The sequence below is a fragment of the Cnephaeus nilssonii genome (genome assembly GCF_951640355.1).
Source record: "Cnephaeus nilssonii genome assembly, chromosome: 9".
In the NCBI taxonomy this organism is placed as follows: domain Eukaryota; kingdom Metazoa; phylum Chordata; class Mammalia; order Chiroptera; family Vespertilionidae; genus Cnephaeus; species Cnephaeus nilssonii.
The window spans coordinates 15,750,175-15,771,728 of NC_137080.1; the positions used below are offsets into that span (position 1 = coordinate 15,750,175).

At 35.1% G+C, this 21,554-nt stretch overlaps 1 protein-coding gene across 2 annotated transcripts in view; it reads left to right on the forward strand.

Annotated features, from left to right (window-relative positions):
• Window positions 1-21,554, forward strand: part of NKAIN2 (sodium/potassium transporting ATPase interacting 2) — a gene marked incomplete at its 3' end in the record, with an annotated part of 783,638 nt that overhangs the window by 383,345 nt on the left and 378,739 nt on the right. For both annotated transcript variants that reach the window (XM_079781273.1, XM_079781274.1), the window contains exon 2: window positions 1,102-1,239. In XM_079781273.1, coding sequence (XP_079637399.1) covers window positions 1,102-1,239 — 138 coding nt within the window. The remainder of the gene's footprint in view (window positions 1-1,101; window positions 1,240-21,554) is intronic.

Genomic DNA, 21,554 nt, shown 5'->3' on the forward strand with positions numbered 1-21,554 from the left:
TTAAAAAGTTTTGTTGAATCTTTGTTTGGAACATCAGGTCCTTTCACAGTGTTTTAATTCAAACAGACAGTTTATTGTCATTCCACCTGGGGCAGGCAGGAAGAATCAGGCTGGGTTTAAAACACCCCTCCCCTCTTGCTTCATTAGATTTGAAGAGCGACTTGCCATCTGTCCAGGTTTCACTTTTCAGTAGAAAATGCCACTTCTGGACTCGAGCCAATCTTAGTTTTATTTATTTTTTATTTTTTGGTGGTTTGGTTGCTTAGTTGGTTGGTTTGCTTTCCCTGCTGACTGCGCATTTACGTATGTCTTCATTGTAAAACTATAAGCACGGATGAATGTAGGAGAATTTGAAATGACTTCAGTTCCTTGCTTTCTTATAACAGTAATGCTTTATTTTTATTTTATTTTTGTTTCCATTGGAATAGAAAATTAATTCCATTATTTAATTTTCTTTTAGAGCCCTCCTTTTACTTGGATACGGTAGCTAACAGGGTATGACAAAAAGCCATGTTTGATTTACAATCCAATACTCTTAGGGTTAGAAGGACCCTAGATATTAGTTGGAATCCTGCATTTTGCATGTGAGGAATCAGACCCCTAGAGAAGGGAAATGACTTACCGGGGGCACTGCAACTGCTTAGTGGCAGATCTGCGTGTAGAATTCAGGCCTCTTGACTTACTCAGTAGTCCTTTTTCTTCTATACCAGCCCCTTTTGTTCTCCTCCCTTATGTAAGGACATTGAGCAGGTACTAACCACAAACCCTTCCTGTGGACTCCCCGAAGAACTTCCAGGTTGATGAGCTCAAGTGCTTGACAGCGACTATGGCGATATAATTCATCCTGTGACTGCACAGGTGACATCCTGTGAATACTGCTGGAAGCCTCCACAAACTCAACCCTGAGAGGATTGCTAGTGTCCATGGATCCACAGATCCCAGCGTTTTCATTTGAAATAGACCTGAAAATGTCATTCTTACTGTTAAAGACTAATGCCAGACATGGGTACCACAGTTATAATTGCTCATCATGGTGTCACTGAGATCCAATGCTTTCTTTCATCGGTGTGCTCATCTGTGTATCCCGTTTTGCTATTCTAGGTTTGTGTGCTGGAGAGGCAAATATTTGACTTCCTTGGATATCAGTGGGCACCTATCCTGGCAAATTTTGTACATATTATTATCGTCATTCTTGGTTTATTTGGAACTATTCAATATAGACCTCGTTACATAAAAGGAGTAAGTACCCTTCCTACTTTTTTCAAATGTTACTGAAATAGAGAAATATATGAAAAAAGTCTTAAAAATTTATATGCATAACCTCTTCTTAAAGTAAGTATGTTTGTTTTCATAGTTTCAAATGGCATCTACAATAGCTGAAAATGTCAAGTTTAAAGCATATGACAGTGAATGCAATCCAATTGGTTTCATAAAGTGTACTTACATCAAATTTTCTTTTGTAATTAAAAGCAGAATTATGCCCCTATGTTTATAAAGTATAAAGTCATAGCCTCTGACATAATAGATTTAATGGGAATTTTCCCATTTTAAATAATCATATTTTAAAATTGAATAAAGATAGTTTAAATTAATACAAATGAATTTATAGTTTCAGTGTGAACATATTAGTACATATTAGGGTTAAAAATTGACATGTTTGAAAGCCAAAGGAATCTGGACCAATATCTCTGTGTTCTCCATGATTTCCTTTTTGGCTCAGAGAAAGTATTTTGCATTCCCACTCAAGTTAAGCTTACTTAACATAAAAGTGAAATCCAACAGTGTTGCAGTTGCTATGGGAACCATAACTTAGGATTTTTTTTACTTTTGTATGTGCCTCAGATCTCAGCTATAGCTCTTCATTAATGTCTTTTTTTTCTGTCTCATCGTTTTTTTCCTCTGTCTTCTATTTTAACAAAGGAAACGTCTATAGGCATTTATTTAAAATTATAAAGTGAGTTTGTGGTAAAAGTAGACGTAGAAGATAGCACAGGTGAAGCTCTGCCTTATTCAGCACAAGCCAGCAGGTTGTCTGAGTTTCAGGAAGCCCTCCCTCACATAAAAGATGCCTCCTATGACCTATTCTCTTTGTCATCTGGAACCCAGATAATGCTCCTTGGTTCAGAAATAGGCAATATGATAGCAAGTGGGGCCCAGGCATTCACTGTCTGGTTAAAGATGAGCAAAAAGTTCATAGTCTTTTCAGAGTGCACACCCAGAAATTGAGTGCATGTCATATCTAAGGCTATGTACCCATGTAAATCTCATAAAAAGACAGATGTGTTCTATTGCAGAGTGAAGTTTTCCAATGCACAGGATATTAATAGTATGGTTCATTTTTTAAAATATAAATTGTACTTTGATCCAATATAGGCACACTCTTACAGGGTTTGGGAGTGAAGTCATAATACCTGGGTTGAAATCTTGCATCTGCCAAACTCTGTGCGACTTTAATATTTTTGCTTATTGATTGAGTTCAGAGCGAGAGAGGGAGAGAGAGAGAGAGACCTTGATTTGTTGTTCTACTTATGTATGCACTCATTGGCTGATTCTTGTGTGTGCCCTGACCCAGGATCAACCCCACAAACTTAGCCTATTGGGATGATGCTCTAACCGACTGAGCTAAACTTTGTGTGACCTTAGAGAGCATAACCTCACTGATCCTCAATGTTCCTATCTTTTAAATGAAAGAAATAATTATATTAATTCATATGCTTTAATTAACTGATGAATTATAAGCCATTATATAAAATATTCTTTTAACTTTTCTTTTATTAATAAAAGACTTTGAGGTTTCTCCATGATTTTATTCTTACAAATTATGCCACTCTGATCATTATACATATAGATATGTCATCTCCATTTCTGATGAGGTTCTTGGGACAATAATCTAGGTGTGGATCAAAATGTTTGTACAGTTTAAAAACTCGGAGGTTTGTTTTGAGGAGTAAATGAGATATTCTATAAAATATCCTTAGCACAAAACTTGGTGTTTAAAAATTTGTCAATAAGTGTTAGCTATAATAGTTTGCTCTTTATTGTTATTACTATTTGGAAATAATACTAAACTGTATAGATTAACAATAGTCTGGCAGGCACTTTAAAATAGAGTAAGGTGTTCCAAGCTGTTAGTTGAACTATTTCTGTCCCTTTTATTCCAAGCTGCTACAACTCTAAAATATGGTACATGATTTCTATGTATCAAATTATAACCCCATCCCTGTAGATAAAATACATACCCACAAATCTTTTCAAGACGGGCTGCTCTCTCTAGCATGAAAGGTAAAAAAGGATGCCATGGGACATCTTTAACATTGTTAGAACTTTTGTATAGCTCAGAAAGTCTGAAATCTTTCTGAGGTCTTAACAAGGTGTCTTAGAGCTACATCTGTGATTTGATCTTGACTAGCAGACAGCATTTTGAATTTGATCTTTTCTTTGAGGCATTGTCTTACCTGGAAAATCTCTTGACAACTGGAGATACTGTAAATGTGAAACTTTTATTTTCTAAATCAGCAATTCCTGAGTTGGAAGTATATCCTGTAAATAATACTTGAAAAATGAATTGTTCTTTTTTTTTTGCTCATTTTTCTCTTAAATATCATGTTATATATGTTTAAAAGGTGACAAGTAACACTGTCAATTCTTTGCTTGAAACCCCCTTAGCCTGGTCCACAAGTTTATAGGTAGACTAGAGGCCCGCTGCATGAAATTCGTGCAAGGGGCTCGGCCCTCACAGCCCTGGCTTCGTCCATAAGGACGTCCGGGAGGTCGGTCGGCTGACCGGTCTAATTAGCATATTATGCTTTTATTATTGTAGATTCTCTGTCTTCCCAGTTACTGCAGGCTCTGGTCAAGCTAACTGTTCTGACAATTATCTTCATGAGTCCTCTTGTCTCTGGCCCTCTAAAACAGCTTCCTTATGTTCTTCCTGTCTCCACCTAGAGTCTCCTTGCTGCCCTCCTGGCCTCCACCTGCCTTCTTGTCTCCAAACTAAGGCTGAGTCTTTGGGTTTATGTTATAGTACCACTCAAATTTTAGTACCAATTGCTGTTCTAGTTACCTATTTTGGTGTAATTTCTGTATAACAAACCATTTCTGTATAATTCATGCAATCTGGTGGCTGTGATACCATGTTGAAAGTCAAAAGTGCAATCAGGAAAATAGATAATTTGCCATAAAAATGAAATTAAGATTTTTCAGTTTCCCTTAAATGGAAAAAAACAACTACTACTACAATTAAAAGACATTTCAATGGCATCATAGCTGACAAAAATTTTGGTCAATGAAGGAACTGGGTTTAGCATATTATCAAACAATTTGAAACTTATATGACCAATTCCTTGTTCATTCTACCAATTATACTAATGTTATATGTTATACTATATAACATAATATATAATACATTTGCTGTTTTTGTATATATTATGCTATTTCCATGTCATTATTATAAACAATTCCCTATTATCTCCACAAAAATTCCTCATCTTTATTTGCAATTTAATTCCTTAGGAGGAATTTCCTAGGTATAATGAAATAATATGAATAATTTTAAGGCTCTTAATATATAACTGAGAATGGCCTATCCCTAATTATTTTACTGAATTTTCTTCCCACCACTGTACAGCAGAGTCTATTTCACTGCACTCCGGCTAACCCTGAATATTATCTGTTCTCACTTTCGTTAATCTGATAGGAGAAGAAAATATATTTTAAATTGCATTTCTTATTTTTACTGAGTTGGGCTTTTTCATATGTTCATTAACCATTTTTATTTCCTTTTTGGGAGATTATCTTTTGGTGTTCATTGTTCATTTTCCCCCTGGAGTCTTAGTGTTTATCTATATATGGATCACATAGAAAAGATATTTAATCTTTAAATATTATAAATTTTCATTGATATTTATTATTTTTCTCTTATTAAAATTAACTTTCTTTCTATTTGAGATATCTTGTATTGCTTTAAATATTATAAAATGCATATATTATTTGAAAAGTGTTAAGGCTTCATTATCTTTAGGTCTAAATTTACTAAAACAAAAAGTCAGATACCCTGAAATAGAGTCTAAGAAATGCGTCCCTTTCCACATTTGCTTTTTGTAAAGATTTTTATTTATTGATGCAACATTTTACTCAAAAAAGCCCCCAAAAAGCATGTTGGCATCATCTGAAACACGGAACACATTATCAACAAATAAAATGTAGAGAGTATTGGTATGTTTAAGAGTAAAGACATTTAAAAAAATTAAAGCAGTTAATTGGTACAAGAAGTTATTAGTATTCTTTGAGGGCCTCTGGCTTTCAAGGAGTATAATATATTGAAGCAAAATGAAATTGATTATTTCAGTTCCAAGCAAAGGAAACCTAAAGCCAGAATTCATAGAAAGCATCGAAATTGTGTAATTCTCAATAGTATCACTCCCCATCCCCCTACAAAAAAATTAAAAAAAGCCCCAATTAACTCTGGTGAAATAATTCATGAATAAACACATACATGGCTCCCATGAAAGCATTACCTTATGTCATGAGTCATTTCTTTGCTTCTTTCTATTTAATGAAGTTAATTTGAAAGAATAAAAATACCTTATACAATTTGGATCCACTGGCTTGATCAAAGAAACCCAGTCTCAAAACTAGATATGAATTAAAAATAGCTAAAAATGTATTACTCATTTTATAAGAATGTAGAGTACAGCATACCAAAATCAAGGTAATATTTGTAAGAATCATATATTTTATTCTTGCCACTTACGTTACCCTCCACCTTGATACCTTTCTCTATAAATAAAAGCCTAAGTGACCATTACAACTGGCCAGCTGGCCGGTAGCTATGATGCACACTGACTACCAGGGGGTGGATGCTCAATGCAAGAGCTGCCTCCTGGTGGTCAGTGCACTTCCATAGTCAACCTCCCACAGCTGGCCAACCTCCCATGGTCCTCCCCCACCCTACTGGCCTGCCCTGATTGGCCCGATCTCTGGCCAGGCCAAGGGACCTCACTGTGCACGAATTCCTGCACTGGGCCTCTAGTGTCTTAAGATTTAAGAACAGAAAACCCTTAGTGATAGATATGTTAGTCTTGGGGAAGAACAGTATCATAGGGTATCCTTAATTTCTAGAAATTAATATTAGAATTATATTTTTCTTATAGCAATAAACATTTTGATGTTGACAATGCTTATGTAAACATATATGCATATATAATATAATTTATATATGATGTATAATTATATATTAAGGATGAAGTATCTCCACACTCATTATTTGAAAAGAGCTTCAAATAATTGATGGGAGAATTTGTTTCTATATAATTGAAAAAATCCCCATAATATATACCAAAAATATGTATGTATATTACATATCTAATGGATAGTCTTCCCAGGACATCAGTAACTAATCCTAAAATCAAATGAATGGGGAAGATTAGATTGTTGTTGTTGTTGTTGTTGTTTTTGTTTTGTTACTGAAAACCAAGAGATTAAAATAATGTGGTTATAGCTAATTTGATAAAGCAGAGCTGTGATGGTTAAAAAGACAAGCCCATCTCCATGAATTTTCATTCCTTGTGTTTTAAGAGTAATAAACTGTTAGGCTATGTATATCATTATGTCCCTATTGATTCTTCCAAAATAATGAAAAGAACTGAATATTTCTTTTAGTTCATGTATTAAAGTTTTAAATGGTAATGTCTGCTTATTTCTAAGTACTACACTTGGTTCCTTAATTTAGGCCACAATGGTGTTTTGTTTTCTTTGTTTTTGTTTCTGTTTTTTCACCTCAAAGTATCTTTTAAGGTATTGCATGTGCTTGTCGATGAGTTCTCCCCATTGAGGGAGGGTGCAGAATAGAAAGACAACAGTGAGGCATTTTCAGACAAGGCTTCACTTGCTCTGACTTCCTTCACTATGCTTTTCCTGGAGCCAGCGTGCTAAAGGAGAGGATCCTCACCATCCTGGGCAAGGCTTGTAGGCCGCCTGGTGATTGGGAGACAAAGAGAAGACCTAGACTGTAAAAACATTCTAATATGGCAATTTGGGAAATGTATGGACACCTCAGAGCACAATAGTAAAAGCAAATAGTCACATACTCAATGTGTATTATAAAAGAAAACTTTTCTAAATTGATGGACTTTACTATTTACTGATGATCAGCCATGATTTGAATTTTAGTTGTTCATGGAGCTCAGATCTCCATGTACCATATAACCAATAGGAATAAATGGGGTGTACTCTCTAAGTCCTATTTCCAGGTCATATGCTTCTTTCACTCTAATAATATTACTTCCCTAAAAATATATGCACTATTGAAGTCATTTTTAAGTTGTTTGTCTATATTCAAATAGTTGTTTTGCCTCTTCTATTTAATTTTTCTAGGAGAAAAAAAAAATCTCCAAAAGAAAAGTCACTGCAGCTAAAGCATTAAAAATGTGCACTTCCTGTGTTCAGGACAGAAAATCAATGTAGATTAGCGGTAAAGAGACTTGGAATAGTAGTAAATTAACAGTGACTACTGTTAATGACTTAGACTAGTTTTGAAAATAAGTCTTTTCCCATAAGCCTAGACGAAGGAAAAACCCATCATCATTACAAGTTTTACAAATTTAGCCTACTCTAAAATAAATGTCATAATGAGACATAGTGAATGCAATTTATTCTCAAAAGAATATTTTCCCTCTGGGAACTATGGGCCATTTATTCCATAAGAAGAAACTGGATGCTCACATTCTGATGTTAGGCTGTGACTAAAGATTTACAGACCATGGTAAATGTAAGTCACTACATTTTGACCATCTAAATTCATGTTTGCAAATCATCGAATATGTTTAGGAAAAAATGTTTAAAGGAACATGTTGTGATATATGTGCATGTATTCGTTTCTTTTCTAAAATAAAAAAAAGTCAAATTAACTCATGAAGATATTTTTTAAACTAAAAAGTAAAATTTGACATAAAAGTCCTTTTCCTTACTCCTCTCCAGTTGATCTTAATTTCTTTGTAATTTTTCTAGAATATGTACCTCAGATGTCTGTAAAAGTAAAGTCATTGTAGTCTAATATATTTTTAATTACATTTATATTTTATAGTCCCTTTCTCCCTCCACTGGACATTTGGTTGCCTTTCTTTGTTCTTATAAGAAAAAAAACAAAAACTATTTTTTAAATCTCTATTGTTGAAAGTGTTACTTATGTCCTCTCCCCCCCACTTCTAGCACACCCTTATCCCCCTACCCCAGGCCTTCACCACCCTATTGTCCATGGGTTATGCATATATATGCATACAAGTTCTTTGGTTGCTCCCTTCCCACCAACCCCTTTTTAAAAAACAATTTTTCTAAATATATTTCTAATTTGTCTTCATTCAATCTATGGCTTGGTATTTATTTTTCTCCTTATTTTGGAAACTCATTACTTTCCTGTTTGAATTTAGACCATGAATTTAGACAACTTCTTTATGTGACCATGATTTCATCTGTAGCTTTTGGTTTTAATGGTGACTCTTATTCCCTGGAGATTTATTCCTCACATAGTATTTTGTCCATTTGCTCCTAACAGAATTGATTGTTCTCTATGTTTGGTAAACATCTGTCTTCCTGCTCTGCTCTCCCGAGTTAGATTCATGCTTGCTTAGATCCCGTGAATTTTCTTTCTGATATTCTTCACAAAATTTCCTAAAAAGGTGATATAACATGTCTGAGTTTATTCTTCCTTTGTACACTGGAGAAATAGTTTTGCTAGATGCAGAATTCATGATAAGAATTATTTTTTCTTAGAATACTAAACTATTGCTCAGATGATTCTAGGAAGCAGTGTTAGTGATGGGAAGTCTGATATCAATCTGTCCTTCATTTGTAAATAACTTTTAAAAACTTCTTGAAATAATCACTTTATACTTGTTTCAGCATTTTAAAATAAGGTGTCCAAGAATGGACCTAATTAAAATTTTGTAGGCTCTCTTTTATTTGAAACCATGAATGCCTTCTAGTCTGTACTGTACACATATCATTTTGATGATTCTCTATGCTTTTGAAAATTTGTCTTGGTTTTCTCTAGATAATTTTTATGTAACAGTTATATATAATATATCCTGGAAGGATATCCGGAAGGATGTGTGGTCTAATATATATATTAGAGGCCCGGTGCATGAATTTATGCACGGGTGGGGTCCCTTGGCCTAGCCGGCGATCAGGGCCAATTGGAGCTGATCAGGACCAGCCAGGTGGGGAAGGTATGCGGGAGGTTGGCTGGCCATGGGAGGTTGGATGTGGGCATGCACTGACCACCAGGGGGCAGCTCCTGCATTGAGCGTCCACTCCCTGGTGGCCAGTGAGTCCTCATAGCAACTGGTTGACCAGTCATTCGATCAACTGGTCATAATGGTTGCTTAGGCTTTTATATATGTACTAGAGGCCCAATGCATGAAATCCATGCAAGGAGCTTGGCCCTCGCAGCCCCAGCTTCATCTGGAAGGTTGTCCAGAAGGATGTCCGGAAAGTCATTCAACTGCCCAGTCTAATTAGCATATTACACTTTTATTATATATATATATATATATATTATATATATATATACACACACACACACACACACACACACACACACACACACACACATACATTAGAGGCCCAGTGCATGAAATCTGTGTGGGGGAGGGGGCGCCTCAGCCCGTCCTGCACCCTCTCTAATCTTGGACCTGTCAGATATGCCTCTTACAATCTGGGACCCAGGCGGCTTCGCCCAGTCCGCAGCCACAGGCGCCTGGGACCAGGACCCGGGCAGGGGGCAGGGCAGCTTTGTCCGGGCAGCAGCCACAGGCACCCAGGACTGGGACCAGGGGTGGGGTGGCTTCGCCCAGGTCGCAGCTGCAGCCACAGGCACCCAGTACCAGGACTGGGGGCAGACAGCTTCGCCCGGGCCACAGCCGCAGGCGCCGGGACCAGGACAGGGATAGGGGTAGGGCAGCTTTGCCAGGGCCTGGCATCAGGAAGGACGTCTGGTCTAATTAGCATATTACCCTTGTGGTCTGATTAGCATATTACCCTTGTATTAATATACTAGAGGCCCGTTGCACGAAGACTCATGCAAAAGGCCTTCCTTTCCCTGGCTGCTGGCACTGGTCTTCCTCCAGCACCGAGGACCCAGGCCTTCACTCCGGCCACAGCGGAAAAGTCAAGCCTCGAGGCCAGGCTTCTCCACTCTGGCCACAGCAAGGGTTGGCTTCTCTGCTCCGGCTGCAATTTTCTCTTGGGCCGGAGCCGTCAGCCTTCGCTACGCGCCTGAGTATGCAAATTAACACTCCATCTTTGTTGGGTCGATTTGCATACTCACTCCTGATTGGCTGGTGGGTGTTGTGGAGGTACTGTCAATTTGCATCTTTCTCTTTTATTATTTTAGATATATATATGTATACATACATATGATAGCTATTTGTTTACTCACATACTTTTTAACTTACTTATTAAAATCTGTCTTTTTTTTTCTCCAGAGATTTAAATGCTTGGCAGGTTCTAAAAGTTATAGAGGGAATATCACTGTTTTCCAGTCCTGTTTTTATGCTCACTTTTGTTCACATGTTCCTTCCTCAAGTCGCCAGAGAATACAGAATTCTGCCTACCAGTTCAGCTTCCTTTGTGTCTATTGCCCCATACACATATTATAAACTGCCAATCATTCCAGTCTACTTCTTAATCAATATTTACACGTGTGATCTTCCTCTTCCAGCAACTGACTAAAATATCTCTGCTGTTAATGTTTTACTGCTCATAGTTGTAGGGCTGTGTGTAGCATGCTCAGTTTGTCTTTTTTAATCAGAAGTGGAACATTAACTGTTGAAGCTCATTAAACATGTTTTACTTTGGAGTCATTTCCTTTTTTTTCAATGAGATCTGAACAAATGACAATGTCTTTATTAGATACTTGGTGTGTTAAATAGTCAGTACCAAAAATGTAAAACATAGGGGAGAAGCCTCCAATCATTTCACTAGCCTCTATTTAATCACCTGTGCACAGTTATATAATGCAATCACTTGGGTGTGTATTATGCAACCAGTATATGTTATAAGATACTTGGGGAACTGTCTTGAAATGATCATTTTTTTAATAACTATTGGAGGTTGAATACCTGCACCTAAAACAGTCCTCTAGTTTAAAATCAATTGCAGCTTAATTTAATGGTGTAGATTTTGTGGGACATAGATTGCCCCTCTGTCTGTAAAGGCAAACCCTGTATTTTCTCTAGCAAAGAACTATGATCCTACTGTTTTGCCTCATTACCAGCCTGTGTGCCAAGGTGGGTGGTTTTCATTGTCAGGCACAAGCCTTATCTGACTCCTCAGCTCTATGGTATCTTTCCAACCGCCAGTCATCTGCCAGTTCAAGCTCTTGGGCCTTCAGTTAACCAGTATTAGAGACTAGCACTTTTTCAGTAAAACCTCAAAATCAACGCTTCTCAATACACATCAAAGTTCCATGAAGAAAGATTATAGTTTTGCAGAACTGGCTAAAGTATAACCGGTCCATATATTCTCTCACAGCCTCTGTAACCTATTTTACACCAACAGCACTTCATACCTGTATTGTATCACTTTAGTTCTTTCAGGACATTTTTACTTCAGAATTTCATTTTAGCAATATGTCAGTTAACCTACATTGAAATGATTTTATAAGAAATACACTGATGACATTTTTATTACAAAATTTTGTTGAAAACATTGCTTTAAATACTCATAAGAAAAATATATCTTTTGTCTCATTCCTGGAAATAACAATGCTTTTCTTATGCATTAGGTTGTTTTATCTAAAGGGCCAGATGAATTTACCAAAAAAAAAAAGCTTTGTAGATTTGTTTTCTGGTAAAAGTAATACTTAATTCTTTTTTATACAAATATTTAGCGCTTACTCTGTGCTGGATACTCCCCTAGGCACTGTGATTTCAGCATTTAAAAAACCAAAGCCCAAGCTGATAAGGGGATGACAGTACATAGGTAATATGTATTTAATAGGTCACAGGATAATGGTGCAACATAAATGTGTGTGTGTGTGTGTGTGTGTACATTCTGTCTTTGATACTTTACATGTGTAGTAAGTTAGTGAATTCCCTTTACTGAGCTCATAATTATTCTATCTTTATACTTGAACTAGCGGCCCGATGCACGAAATTCAATCACGAGTAGGCCTTTGCAGCCATGGCTGCCTCGATCCCTCCCGCGCAGCTGCGGTGGCTGCCTCGATCCCACAGCTGCAGCCCCAGCTTCATCCTGGAAGGACATCCGGAAGGATGTCTGGTCTAATTAGCATAATACACTTTTATTATTATAGATAATGACAACTGATAGAATATAATTGTCAGTTACTAACCTGAAGATGATTGAAGAAAGTTAAGGGTAATTGAGTACAGAAAAATAAAAAAAATTTAGAAAGGTATAAAAATGAAAATAAAGCATTAAAATCCCTGGTAACTAGAAAGAATTGCATTGTTATAATTTTTAAAAATATACTTTCTATTTTTAGTATCCACATGCATACTTTTTTATTTAAAAAAATAGTATTTATCCATGTCATTTGCTTCCTGTTTTACACTTACCATGAACTTCTTACATTTAATTTTATATTATTCAATTGTTCTTTAAAGATGTCAAATTAATTCACAATTTGTAAAATGTCCAAATCTTTGCCCATCTTTTGTGTTTATTTTTTCTTGTTAGCTTGTATTTATAGCTAATTAACCTGTTTTAATATTATAGAAATTAACCTGATATTCTTCAATATGTATTGAAAATCTCCAGATCTCTTTTATATTATGTTTTTATTTTGGTCACTTTGGTCAAGTAATTTTATTTTTATTTTTGTTAAATAAAATATTTATAGTTTCTTGTATATATTTAATCTCCTGCATTTTTCTTAAGATACTTATTAACTCATCTGGAATATATTTTAGTACTAAATGGGACACCAACACTATTTTCTTTTGTATAGATAATCATTTGGACCAGCATTTATTTTCTCAAATAATAGAAATATTATATTTGTTTGTATTAAGTTATCATAAATAGTTTTTCCTAATTAGCTAATCTGTTCCACTAATTCATTTGTATCCTATGTCACTACCTAACTGGTGATTGCAATGGGTTTATAGTATGTTCTGACAGATGGTAAAACAAATCTGCTCAATATTTCTCTTGTTCATACTTCCCTTGGCTATTCTCCAGCATTAGTCTTTAACATTAAATTTAAAATCATTAATTCAATTAACAACATATAGATTTTGTACTTTTCTTATTATATTTGTTTTTATGTAGTTTGTAAGTTTTATAACAATTGTGAATGGACAATTTTCCTCTTTGTAAGTGCTTATTTTTAAATAGGAGAAATATGTTGTTTAGGAACATTTTTCATGTCAGAATCCCCTTATGAAATTTTTCTAGTATTTCTTTGGTTTTTATAGGTGCTATCTTTAGACACAAACTTTGTCATTTTTGTTTGATGTTTATAGTATTTATTTTACATTCTTAGTGTATTTACAAGACTCTCCAAGCAAATGTTAAATATAAATGGCAATAATAAAACTCTCAGTCAAGTTTCTGAATTTAAACGTAAGGATTTCATTAATTTGTAATTTATTGTATAATTGCTGTTAGTATTCAGTAAGTAGTTTTTACCACATTGAAGTCATTTCCTTCACTTTTCAGAAATGGCAGTGTGTTTTATTAAATATTTTTGAACCTATATTAGTGTGATAATATGATTTCTTTTTAAAATGCTGGATGTATTTAATTAGGTTGATAAATGTTCTGCTATTAACCCAAACTTCCTTTACTAGACTATACCTTATTTTTTTTTGCAACATACCATTTTTTGCTTCAATTACTACATTCTATTTTCAATACTTTTATTTCTATTTTATATATTTATTTGAATATCAGATTTATTTATAGTTTTACTTGTCATACAGGGTGGGGCAAAAGTAGGTTTATAGTTGTGAGTATGCAAAACACTGAGTTTATTCTTATATTATTATTTATGAATCATTGCATTGTTTTTCATATAAACAGCTGTAAACCTACTTTGCACACCTTGTACTTTTCAAATTATACAAGCTTCATAAAATAAATCGAGGAGATTTCCTTCTGTGATCCAATACACTTTAAATAGGGTCAGGGCTATTAATATTTCCTAGAACTCATCTATGAAATCCTCTAGTCCTAGTACTTCATGAAGGTTGCTGTTTAATCATATTTCTAATCCATCCTACAGTAATTGGTCTTTTCAAGTTTTCTGCTTCTTGCATTATTTTGGTAATATAAATTTTGACAGAGCATCTGTTTCTGGAGCTGTCATTTTATGTTAGTGTCATAGAATTCCAGTATTATTTGATTTCTTCCTTTTTAAAATCTCTTCTTGCCCTGGCCGGTTTGGCTCAGTGGATGGTGCGTCGGCCTGCAGACTGAAGGGTCCCAGGTTCAATTCTGGCCAAGGGCACATGCCCCGGCTGTGGGCTCGATCCCCAGTGGGGGGCGTGCAGGAGGTAGCCAATCAATGGTTCTCTCTCATCATTGATGTTTCTATCTATATCCCTCTCTCTTCCTCTCTGAAATCAATAAAGATATATATTTTTTAAAAATAAACTATCTTCTTTATCCCTAATTTGGTTTCTTTTCTTGTTCCTTTTTTTTCTCATTCTATGGACATAAAGTTATCATTTCTGCTTTTGCCGTCCTCCCTCATTCTACAATAATAGGAAGAAGCAGGATCTTGACAGACTATGGACTCCATCCCCAGTATATTTGCTAATTTTTATAGCAATGGATGTGGCAAATTGATGATGTAGAGTTATGACTTTTCTTGATTTGGATTTTTTAGCACAGTCTGTGTGTCAAATAACAATTATAAACAATTGTTTTAAAAGAAATAAAAGTTTTGACTGAACAAACAATTTCACCTTCAAGTTGTTTAATTCTGAAATTTATTAACACTCTTTATTTTACAATAACAACCAAATTGACACTAAATGAAGAATGGTCTTTGGGAGTAGCAGCTACTACAAAACCATTTTATTATAAAATTCTCTGTACTATTTATTTCAAAACAAATCCTCCTTTGTAACAATATCACAAAATACCCTGAATTTGACTCTTCAAATGACTTGTGAACAGTTTCATTGCAAGATGCCTTTTGACTGCCCAGCTGACTCCTTAACGGAATAGTTGTCATTTTCCTGGTCATTTCTGTGTTTATTTGTAGACATCTTGTCAGTGGTTTTTGGAAATGTTGACTCATCTGGGAACTCCAGGCACAAGAACATGTTATCTAACTTCCACAGTAAACCTCTGTCTGCCTAGACCTGTCATATTCTGGAGCAAAATGGAATCAATTTTTTTCTCTTTCTCCCCCTTTTTACTTTTTTTAGAGGTGCCACTTATGTTTAAAGAATTTTGTAAACAGAAATGTTTTACTGTGTGAACTTAACACAGTTAGCCTAGAATTTTTTATTTTTTATTGGGGTATCATTGAATACAAAATTGGTGTGTGTGCAAAAAAAGTGCCCCTTGGAAATGAAGCTGCTATTTTCTAAATAATTTCATTCACAGTGCAGTAAAGTTGGCACCAGATGTCTTATTTTAATTCTCTTGTCACTAGTTTTTGCTGGAGAGCTTAAATGTTTACTACATTTATGAGAGTCAAAGAAGTAACCCAAACAGGCAACTTTTAGACAAATCAATAAGACAAAAAAGTTTGGGCTTAAGGTGGTAAATTAGTAAAGTAATAGAGTTCATTTATACAGCCTTCTTGGCCTTGAACTCCCTATGTCTGGTGATAAGAATGTCTCTTTACCTTCCAGTACAGCATCCTTACACTGGCTATTTCTTAAGTAACTTTAATTCAAAATAATCAATATGCCAAAGTGGCACATTTTGGTGCAGCCTACGCTGAATCCCATCAATTTGTAAATGTCTTGCCTATGTTAATATTTATGTTTATCTGCATAACCAAATTTCAGGTGAATCGGCCAACAATTTCCTGGGGTGAGAAGTTGAAAATTTATAGTTAAATGTCTAGGCAAAGAATCATTTTAAACTCCCTGTATTGTTTTGGTTTGATATTCAAAATGCAAGTTAAGGATTAAGACATTATTTTCTTCAGTGTATTACCATGGATCAAGGATTGTTTCCTGCACTTCAGCCACTTGGTTCTACTATTGCCACATTTTCATCTTCTATTCAAGTTGAAGGGCTACAAGGTCCAGTAAGAAATAAAAGATTTAAGTGTCGATTATATTATAACTGTCATATACCATTTACCCCTTATACTTCTATTCTGTGAATAGCTTATTCTTCTACTAATGCTCTTCATTTATATCACACTCATATATTTGATTTCACAATTTATTTTAGTGCTCCTGCAGCCTGTTGTTAATAATTGGAAAGTTATAGGATTTTGTAATTATATCCTTACCTCAAGAAGAATAATTTTTAAAAGCACATCTTACAAGTTCTTTTATAGAGGTATGTAGAAATATAAGTATCACATTCATCAAATGTATTCAAGAATTGGAGAAAGAATTACATTGATACTAAAGCGGCTACAGTTTCACATATCAGCATAATTATAGGTCTGATATCTGTACAAAGAAAGCCATAATAAAAAGAATAAAGAAATGGAGATTCTTTGTAGAGGAATCAGGCTAGATGAGTGACCTTTAATACATTACATATAGTACATTTTTCTTCTTTTATCAATGGCTATGCATCTTTTCTCAAAAAAGTATTCAATGGATGTGTTTTCCAAAGTTTGTCTTGATAAGGGGTTGTGGAATAATAAGAGTTAGCGTCGTAGCTTTTGTAAAAAGTGAAGGCAGATTATGATTGCTGAGCTGTACACATTTTTAAATTATTTTTAAGTAAAAATTATATATTATATATCTTGTTTAAAATAGTAAAGTTTCAATATTTAGAAAGTTTATATGAAAGCTACTGTTTAGATTATTTTTCATATTGTAAAGTTTTGTTTATGTGATGTCAATAACCAGTTCATTGTTAAGAATGTGAAAGCACACCTGGATCCCTACTACTTTTATGTTGTATTTTTAATAATGAGCAGTCGAGGAAACACTGAGCTTTCTCTTATTATATTTAGATTTTTATCTAGCTAGCCTCTGTTTCATACATTTATGATTGTGATGTATAGTGAATATAAACTTTTAATTTGTATTCAATCTCATGCTCCAGGATAGTCAAGTAAAAATACACATTTCATGGAAGAGATAGTCTCACCCATGCTTCACCAGGAAAACACTAAAACTTTAGTTCTTCCTAATTTTATCCCCCTTCCTTCTCTAAAGATACCGACCAAGCCTTTCCTTAATCCTCATGCTCATGCCATTATCTGGTGGGTCCATTGTAACCACAGTACCAAGTTTAATTTCAGAGGAGTTAATCTCCTAGGCAAGGATGTTCCTATTGTGTTCAGGGCTCTTGGACTTGCTTCCTTCTTAGCTTTGGAAGGTCTAGGTCAGTGGTCGGCAAACTCATTAGTCAACAGAGCCAAATATCAACAGTACAACGATTGAAATTTCTTTGGAGAGCCAAATTTTTTAAACTTAAACTTCTTCTAACGCCACTTCTTCAAAATAGACTCGTCCAGGCCGTGGTATTTTGTGGAAGAGCCACACTCAAGGGGCCAAAGAGCCGCATGTGGCTCGCGAGCCGCAGTTTGCTGACCATGGGTCTATGTCAATGAAGAGATTCTTACAGATTCCTAGGGGAGGGGTATTGAGAAATTTGCATGCTAGTCAGCAACATGTAAGTACTTGCCTTTGCCTAAGCAAACTAGATCTTGTTATAGTGGTTCTTTCTCCACTGACTTTAGGTGAGCTTAAATGGGTGCTTGCCTTATATAACTAAAAGGCAGCATTAGCAGACCTAATGGCGTGTCTGCACCAGTGGTGTGAACAAAGATCTCCCCTCCATGCAAATAGCAATTTTCATTCTTCATCAGTTGTAATACCTAGCCTCCCTGGGCAGTCTCCACACAGTGAAGAGATGCAGCAGACTATCTGAACTCTAACCACGTACCTACTGAAAAGACTTTTATTGATGGGTGATTTTTAAAGCCATGACTCTATCCCCACTGTTACACGAGACAACATTGAACACTTGTCTGGCAATTGGCAGTTGCAAATAAGCTAATATCATTTGTCCCTAAAAATCATAAAATTTGTTAATAGCCAAGGTTCTGGGATCTAAGGATAAGGAACTTCCTCTGTTACTTTTGAAATGTATTGACCTGTTCACTCTTATTCAAGTCAAATAAACTCTTTAAGCTTTGGTTTTTATCTTCACAGCAGTTATCAGTAGTTGCAAGTATAAAATGAAAGATTAATATAAAATATTGAGAGTATACCTGACATAACTAGGCTCTCAAATGCTCATATGTTACATTAAAATCTTCACTTCTTTGTCGATTTCAACATCATTCTTGGTCATACTTTGTTGAGGCTTAGTAGCAGAGACACATCATCAAGGAGACAAAAAGTTTCTGAACTAAGAGATAATAAAAATTATTTAAGTCCTCTTTTGAATAGGGTTTCAGTGCCCTTCTACCAGAACTTTATTTAAAAATGTTCTTTACGTATTTCTTTGTCACAATTCTATACCTAAACGTTGAGTAGCAACCTGCTTTTCTTCTCTTCTTTATATCTGTCCATTTTTAGTGTTTCCATTATGATATCCAACTTTCAGGGATCAGCAGAAAAAGGGCCACTACTTTGTCAAATCTTGCTCATTGTCATGAGAACCATTACCAGGAATGAAACATTTTCAATTTGACACTAAAAAGCAAAATAAATAACATGTATGGTGGTAAACTGCTGCACTAAAGATGTTCCAAAATTTCCATTGCTCACTATTCCTATAACTCACCTGTCAACAGCTCTATTTATTTGAAGATTATTTGTATGGGTTATTGTCTATATACAGGCATAAATGATAAGGCTATCCACATTCATCTTTGATAAACAGAACTATAAATTATATATAATTTTAAATGTAAAATGATAAAGATCCCAGAAAAGCGGCTTCTCATTTTTTGTGAACTCAGCAGATAATGAATGAATTGGTAATGCGTGGAAGTTTCCAAGACCATGCTACAGTGTGCCTGTTATTAATCGAGACGCTGTCATTAAGCCATTTTAGAATGGCCCAGCAAACGATTTCCTAGAATGCTGTAATAAGGGCTGCCACAGGAGTTTTGTGGAGTCCTCAGAGAGTATATGGTTTTATCAAGCCCAGGTCTAATGATGTATCAAGGGTGTATCCAAAGTAATCATCTGTGGTAGCTTATGAATGGGCCTTGTGATCAGTAAAGAAATAATCTTCCCGGTTGCTAAATTCAAGGAATAAGCATCTTAATCCACTTAAATGTTTTAGATTTAATTGATTCTGAACATGTGGGAGTCCACTGCTCTACCAGGCACAAAGAAGCATGGGCACTCGGTTACTTTGGGGAAATGCCTACGGAGAGACTGCTACCATTTGGAGAATACAGGGCATTTTTGTGAAGCATGTTGATTACAGTAATAGTAATAATCATAAAGTAAGAGACCTCTGAATATCAGTCCCTAGAAGACATAAATGAGGAAATTAGGAAAATAAAATTGTAGTATATTCCATTTCTAAAATTCCCTTTGGGAATCACGTAGATTTCTGCCAATTGCCTATCACCTTCAATGTGGGTATTGAAACTGATAAAACACAGAGCTTTTAAATAGTTACTAGATTCTAGAATATTGTTTTTCCATATATATATTTTTTTCTTTTTTAAATTTTTTAAATTTCTTTATTGATTAAGGTGTTACATATGTGTCCTTATTCCCCCATAGATATGTTTTCCCTACCTTTTTTTTCAAATCAGATCATTCACCTGAAAAGAAAAATGACATTTTTCAAGTGTGAATTACTAAATATAGCATTTCCAAGAAAAACTCATGATGTATATTTTATTTTGACAATAATGAAAGCAAGCAAAATAAGGACAATATTATTTTTTATGTTATAAAGATGAGATTGTCTTTGATATCAATGTGAACATATTCAAAATTCCATGACCCTTCTTACACTTTTTCCCCAAAAGTGTACATTAACCATTAATTTCTAGTTCGTTCTCTCTCTCTCTCTCTCTCTCTCTCTCTCTCTCTCTCTCTCTCTCTCTCTCCCCTCTCTCTCCCTCTCTCTCCCTCTCTCTCTGTCTCTCTCTCTCTCTCCTTCTCTTTTTTTAGAGAGAGAGAAACATCAATGTGAGAGAGATACATCCATTGGCTGCCTCCCATCAAACCTGCAACCCAGGTATGTGCCCTTGACCAGGAATCGAACCTGAGACCATTCACTCTGAGGGCTGATGCTCTGCTGATGTTCTAACCACTGAGAAAAGCTGCCAGGGCTGTCTCTTTTTTATTAGTCCCTGTTTTGGTTGTTGTTCTGAATAAGGACTAAAGTGAATTGGGTTAAATGTAATTATTGACTAAAAAACTTTCTTAAAATTGTCTACTAAAATCTAAAGAAATGTATAAGATGAAAGGATAACTCACCAATTAAGTGTCAGACTTTGTTAAATGATTTGTTTCGATTTCTTTCACAGTACACATTGATGCTTCTCACTATTTCACACAAGAGAGAGAATTTGAAACCTGTTGTGGTGTCACTCTCTGCATGACTGGCGTTTCTCAGATCAGGGGACCTAGCATTGACTGGATGTTCACTTGGCAGAAATGCAGGATAGAATTTACATACTGGCAGGATGGTTGGAAGAGATGATATTTAATATTCCTTCCAACCCCCAAATACTTTGATTTCTAGATGTCTAGTCTTAAAGGTGGCTTTATACAAGTGTTGAATGTTTTCTTCCATTATAGAGACAATAGATTGTAAATATTTTAATGAAAAGTTATGTTAATCATTTTTATTGCTAATGTTGTTTTTATTATTTTTAATATGTTGACATGCTAATAGGGTAATGCTTTAGAAACCTGTCTTATACGTGGGATAGCCATTTCATTCAAACTCTATCTTTGATTTTTGCATATTCTCTACTGTTATCATCAGGTGACAATTCATTAAAGCAACACACACAAAAACATGATTATCTACCATATTCCAGGCATATACTTTAGTATAAATATCTTATATAATATCTAAAATATTATTTTCAACTTCAAGGGGCTCACACAACAAATAAGCAGTAACGTTATGTACTGGGCTAGAGAAATGTATGAAGAAGAAACATCCCTATCTGTCTGATGGCATTAACGAAGGTGGAACTTTGGCTGAAACTGGGAGAATGCATAGTATTTTGCCAGGCAGGAAATAATCTAAGAAGGGGCTCACAATATGCAGCAGTAAAGAGGCAAAAAAGAGCATATCACATTCACAAGTTTAAAAGGCTTCCTATTCAGGGCTTGTGAGTTAAAGTAGCAGGAATTCCTTCCACTCTCCTTTTTCTGTCTTCCTTCTTCCCTTCCTTTCTTATTTCATCCCTTCAGTAATCTCCAGCCTCCTGTTTTATAGTT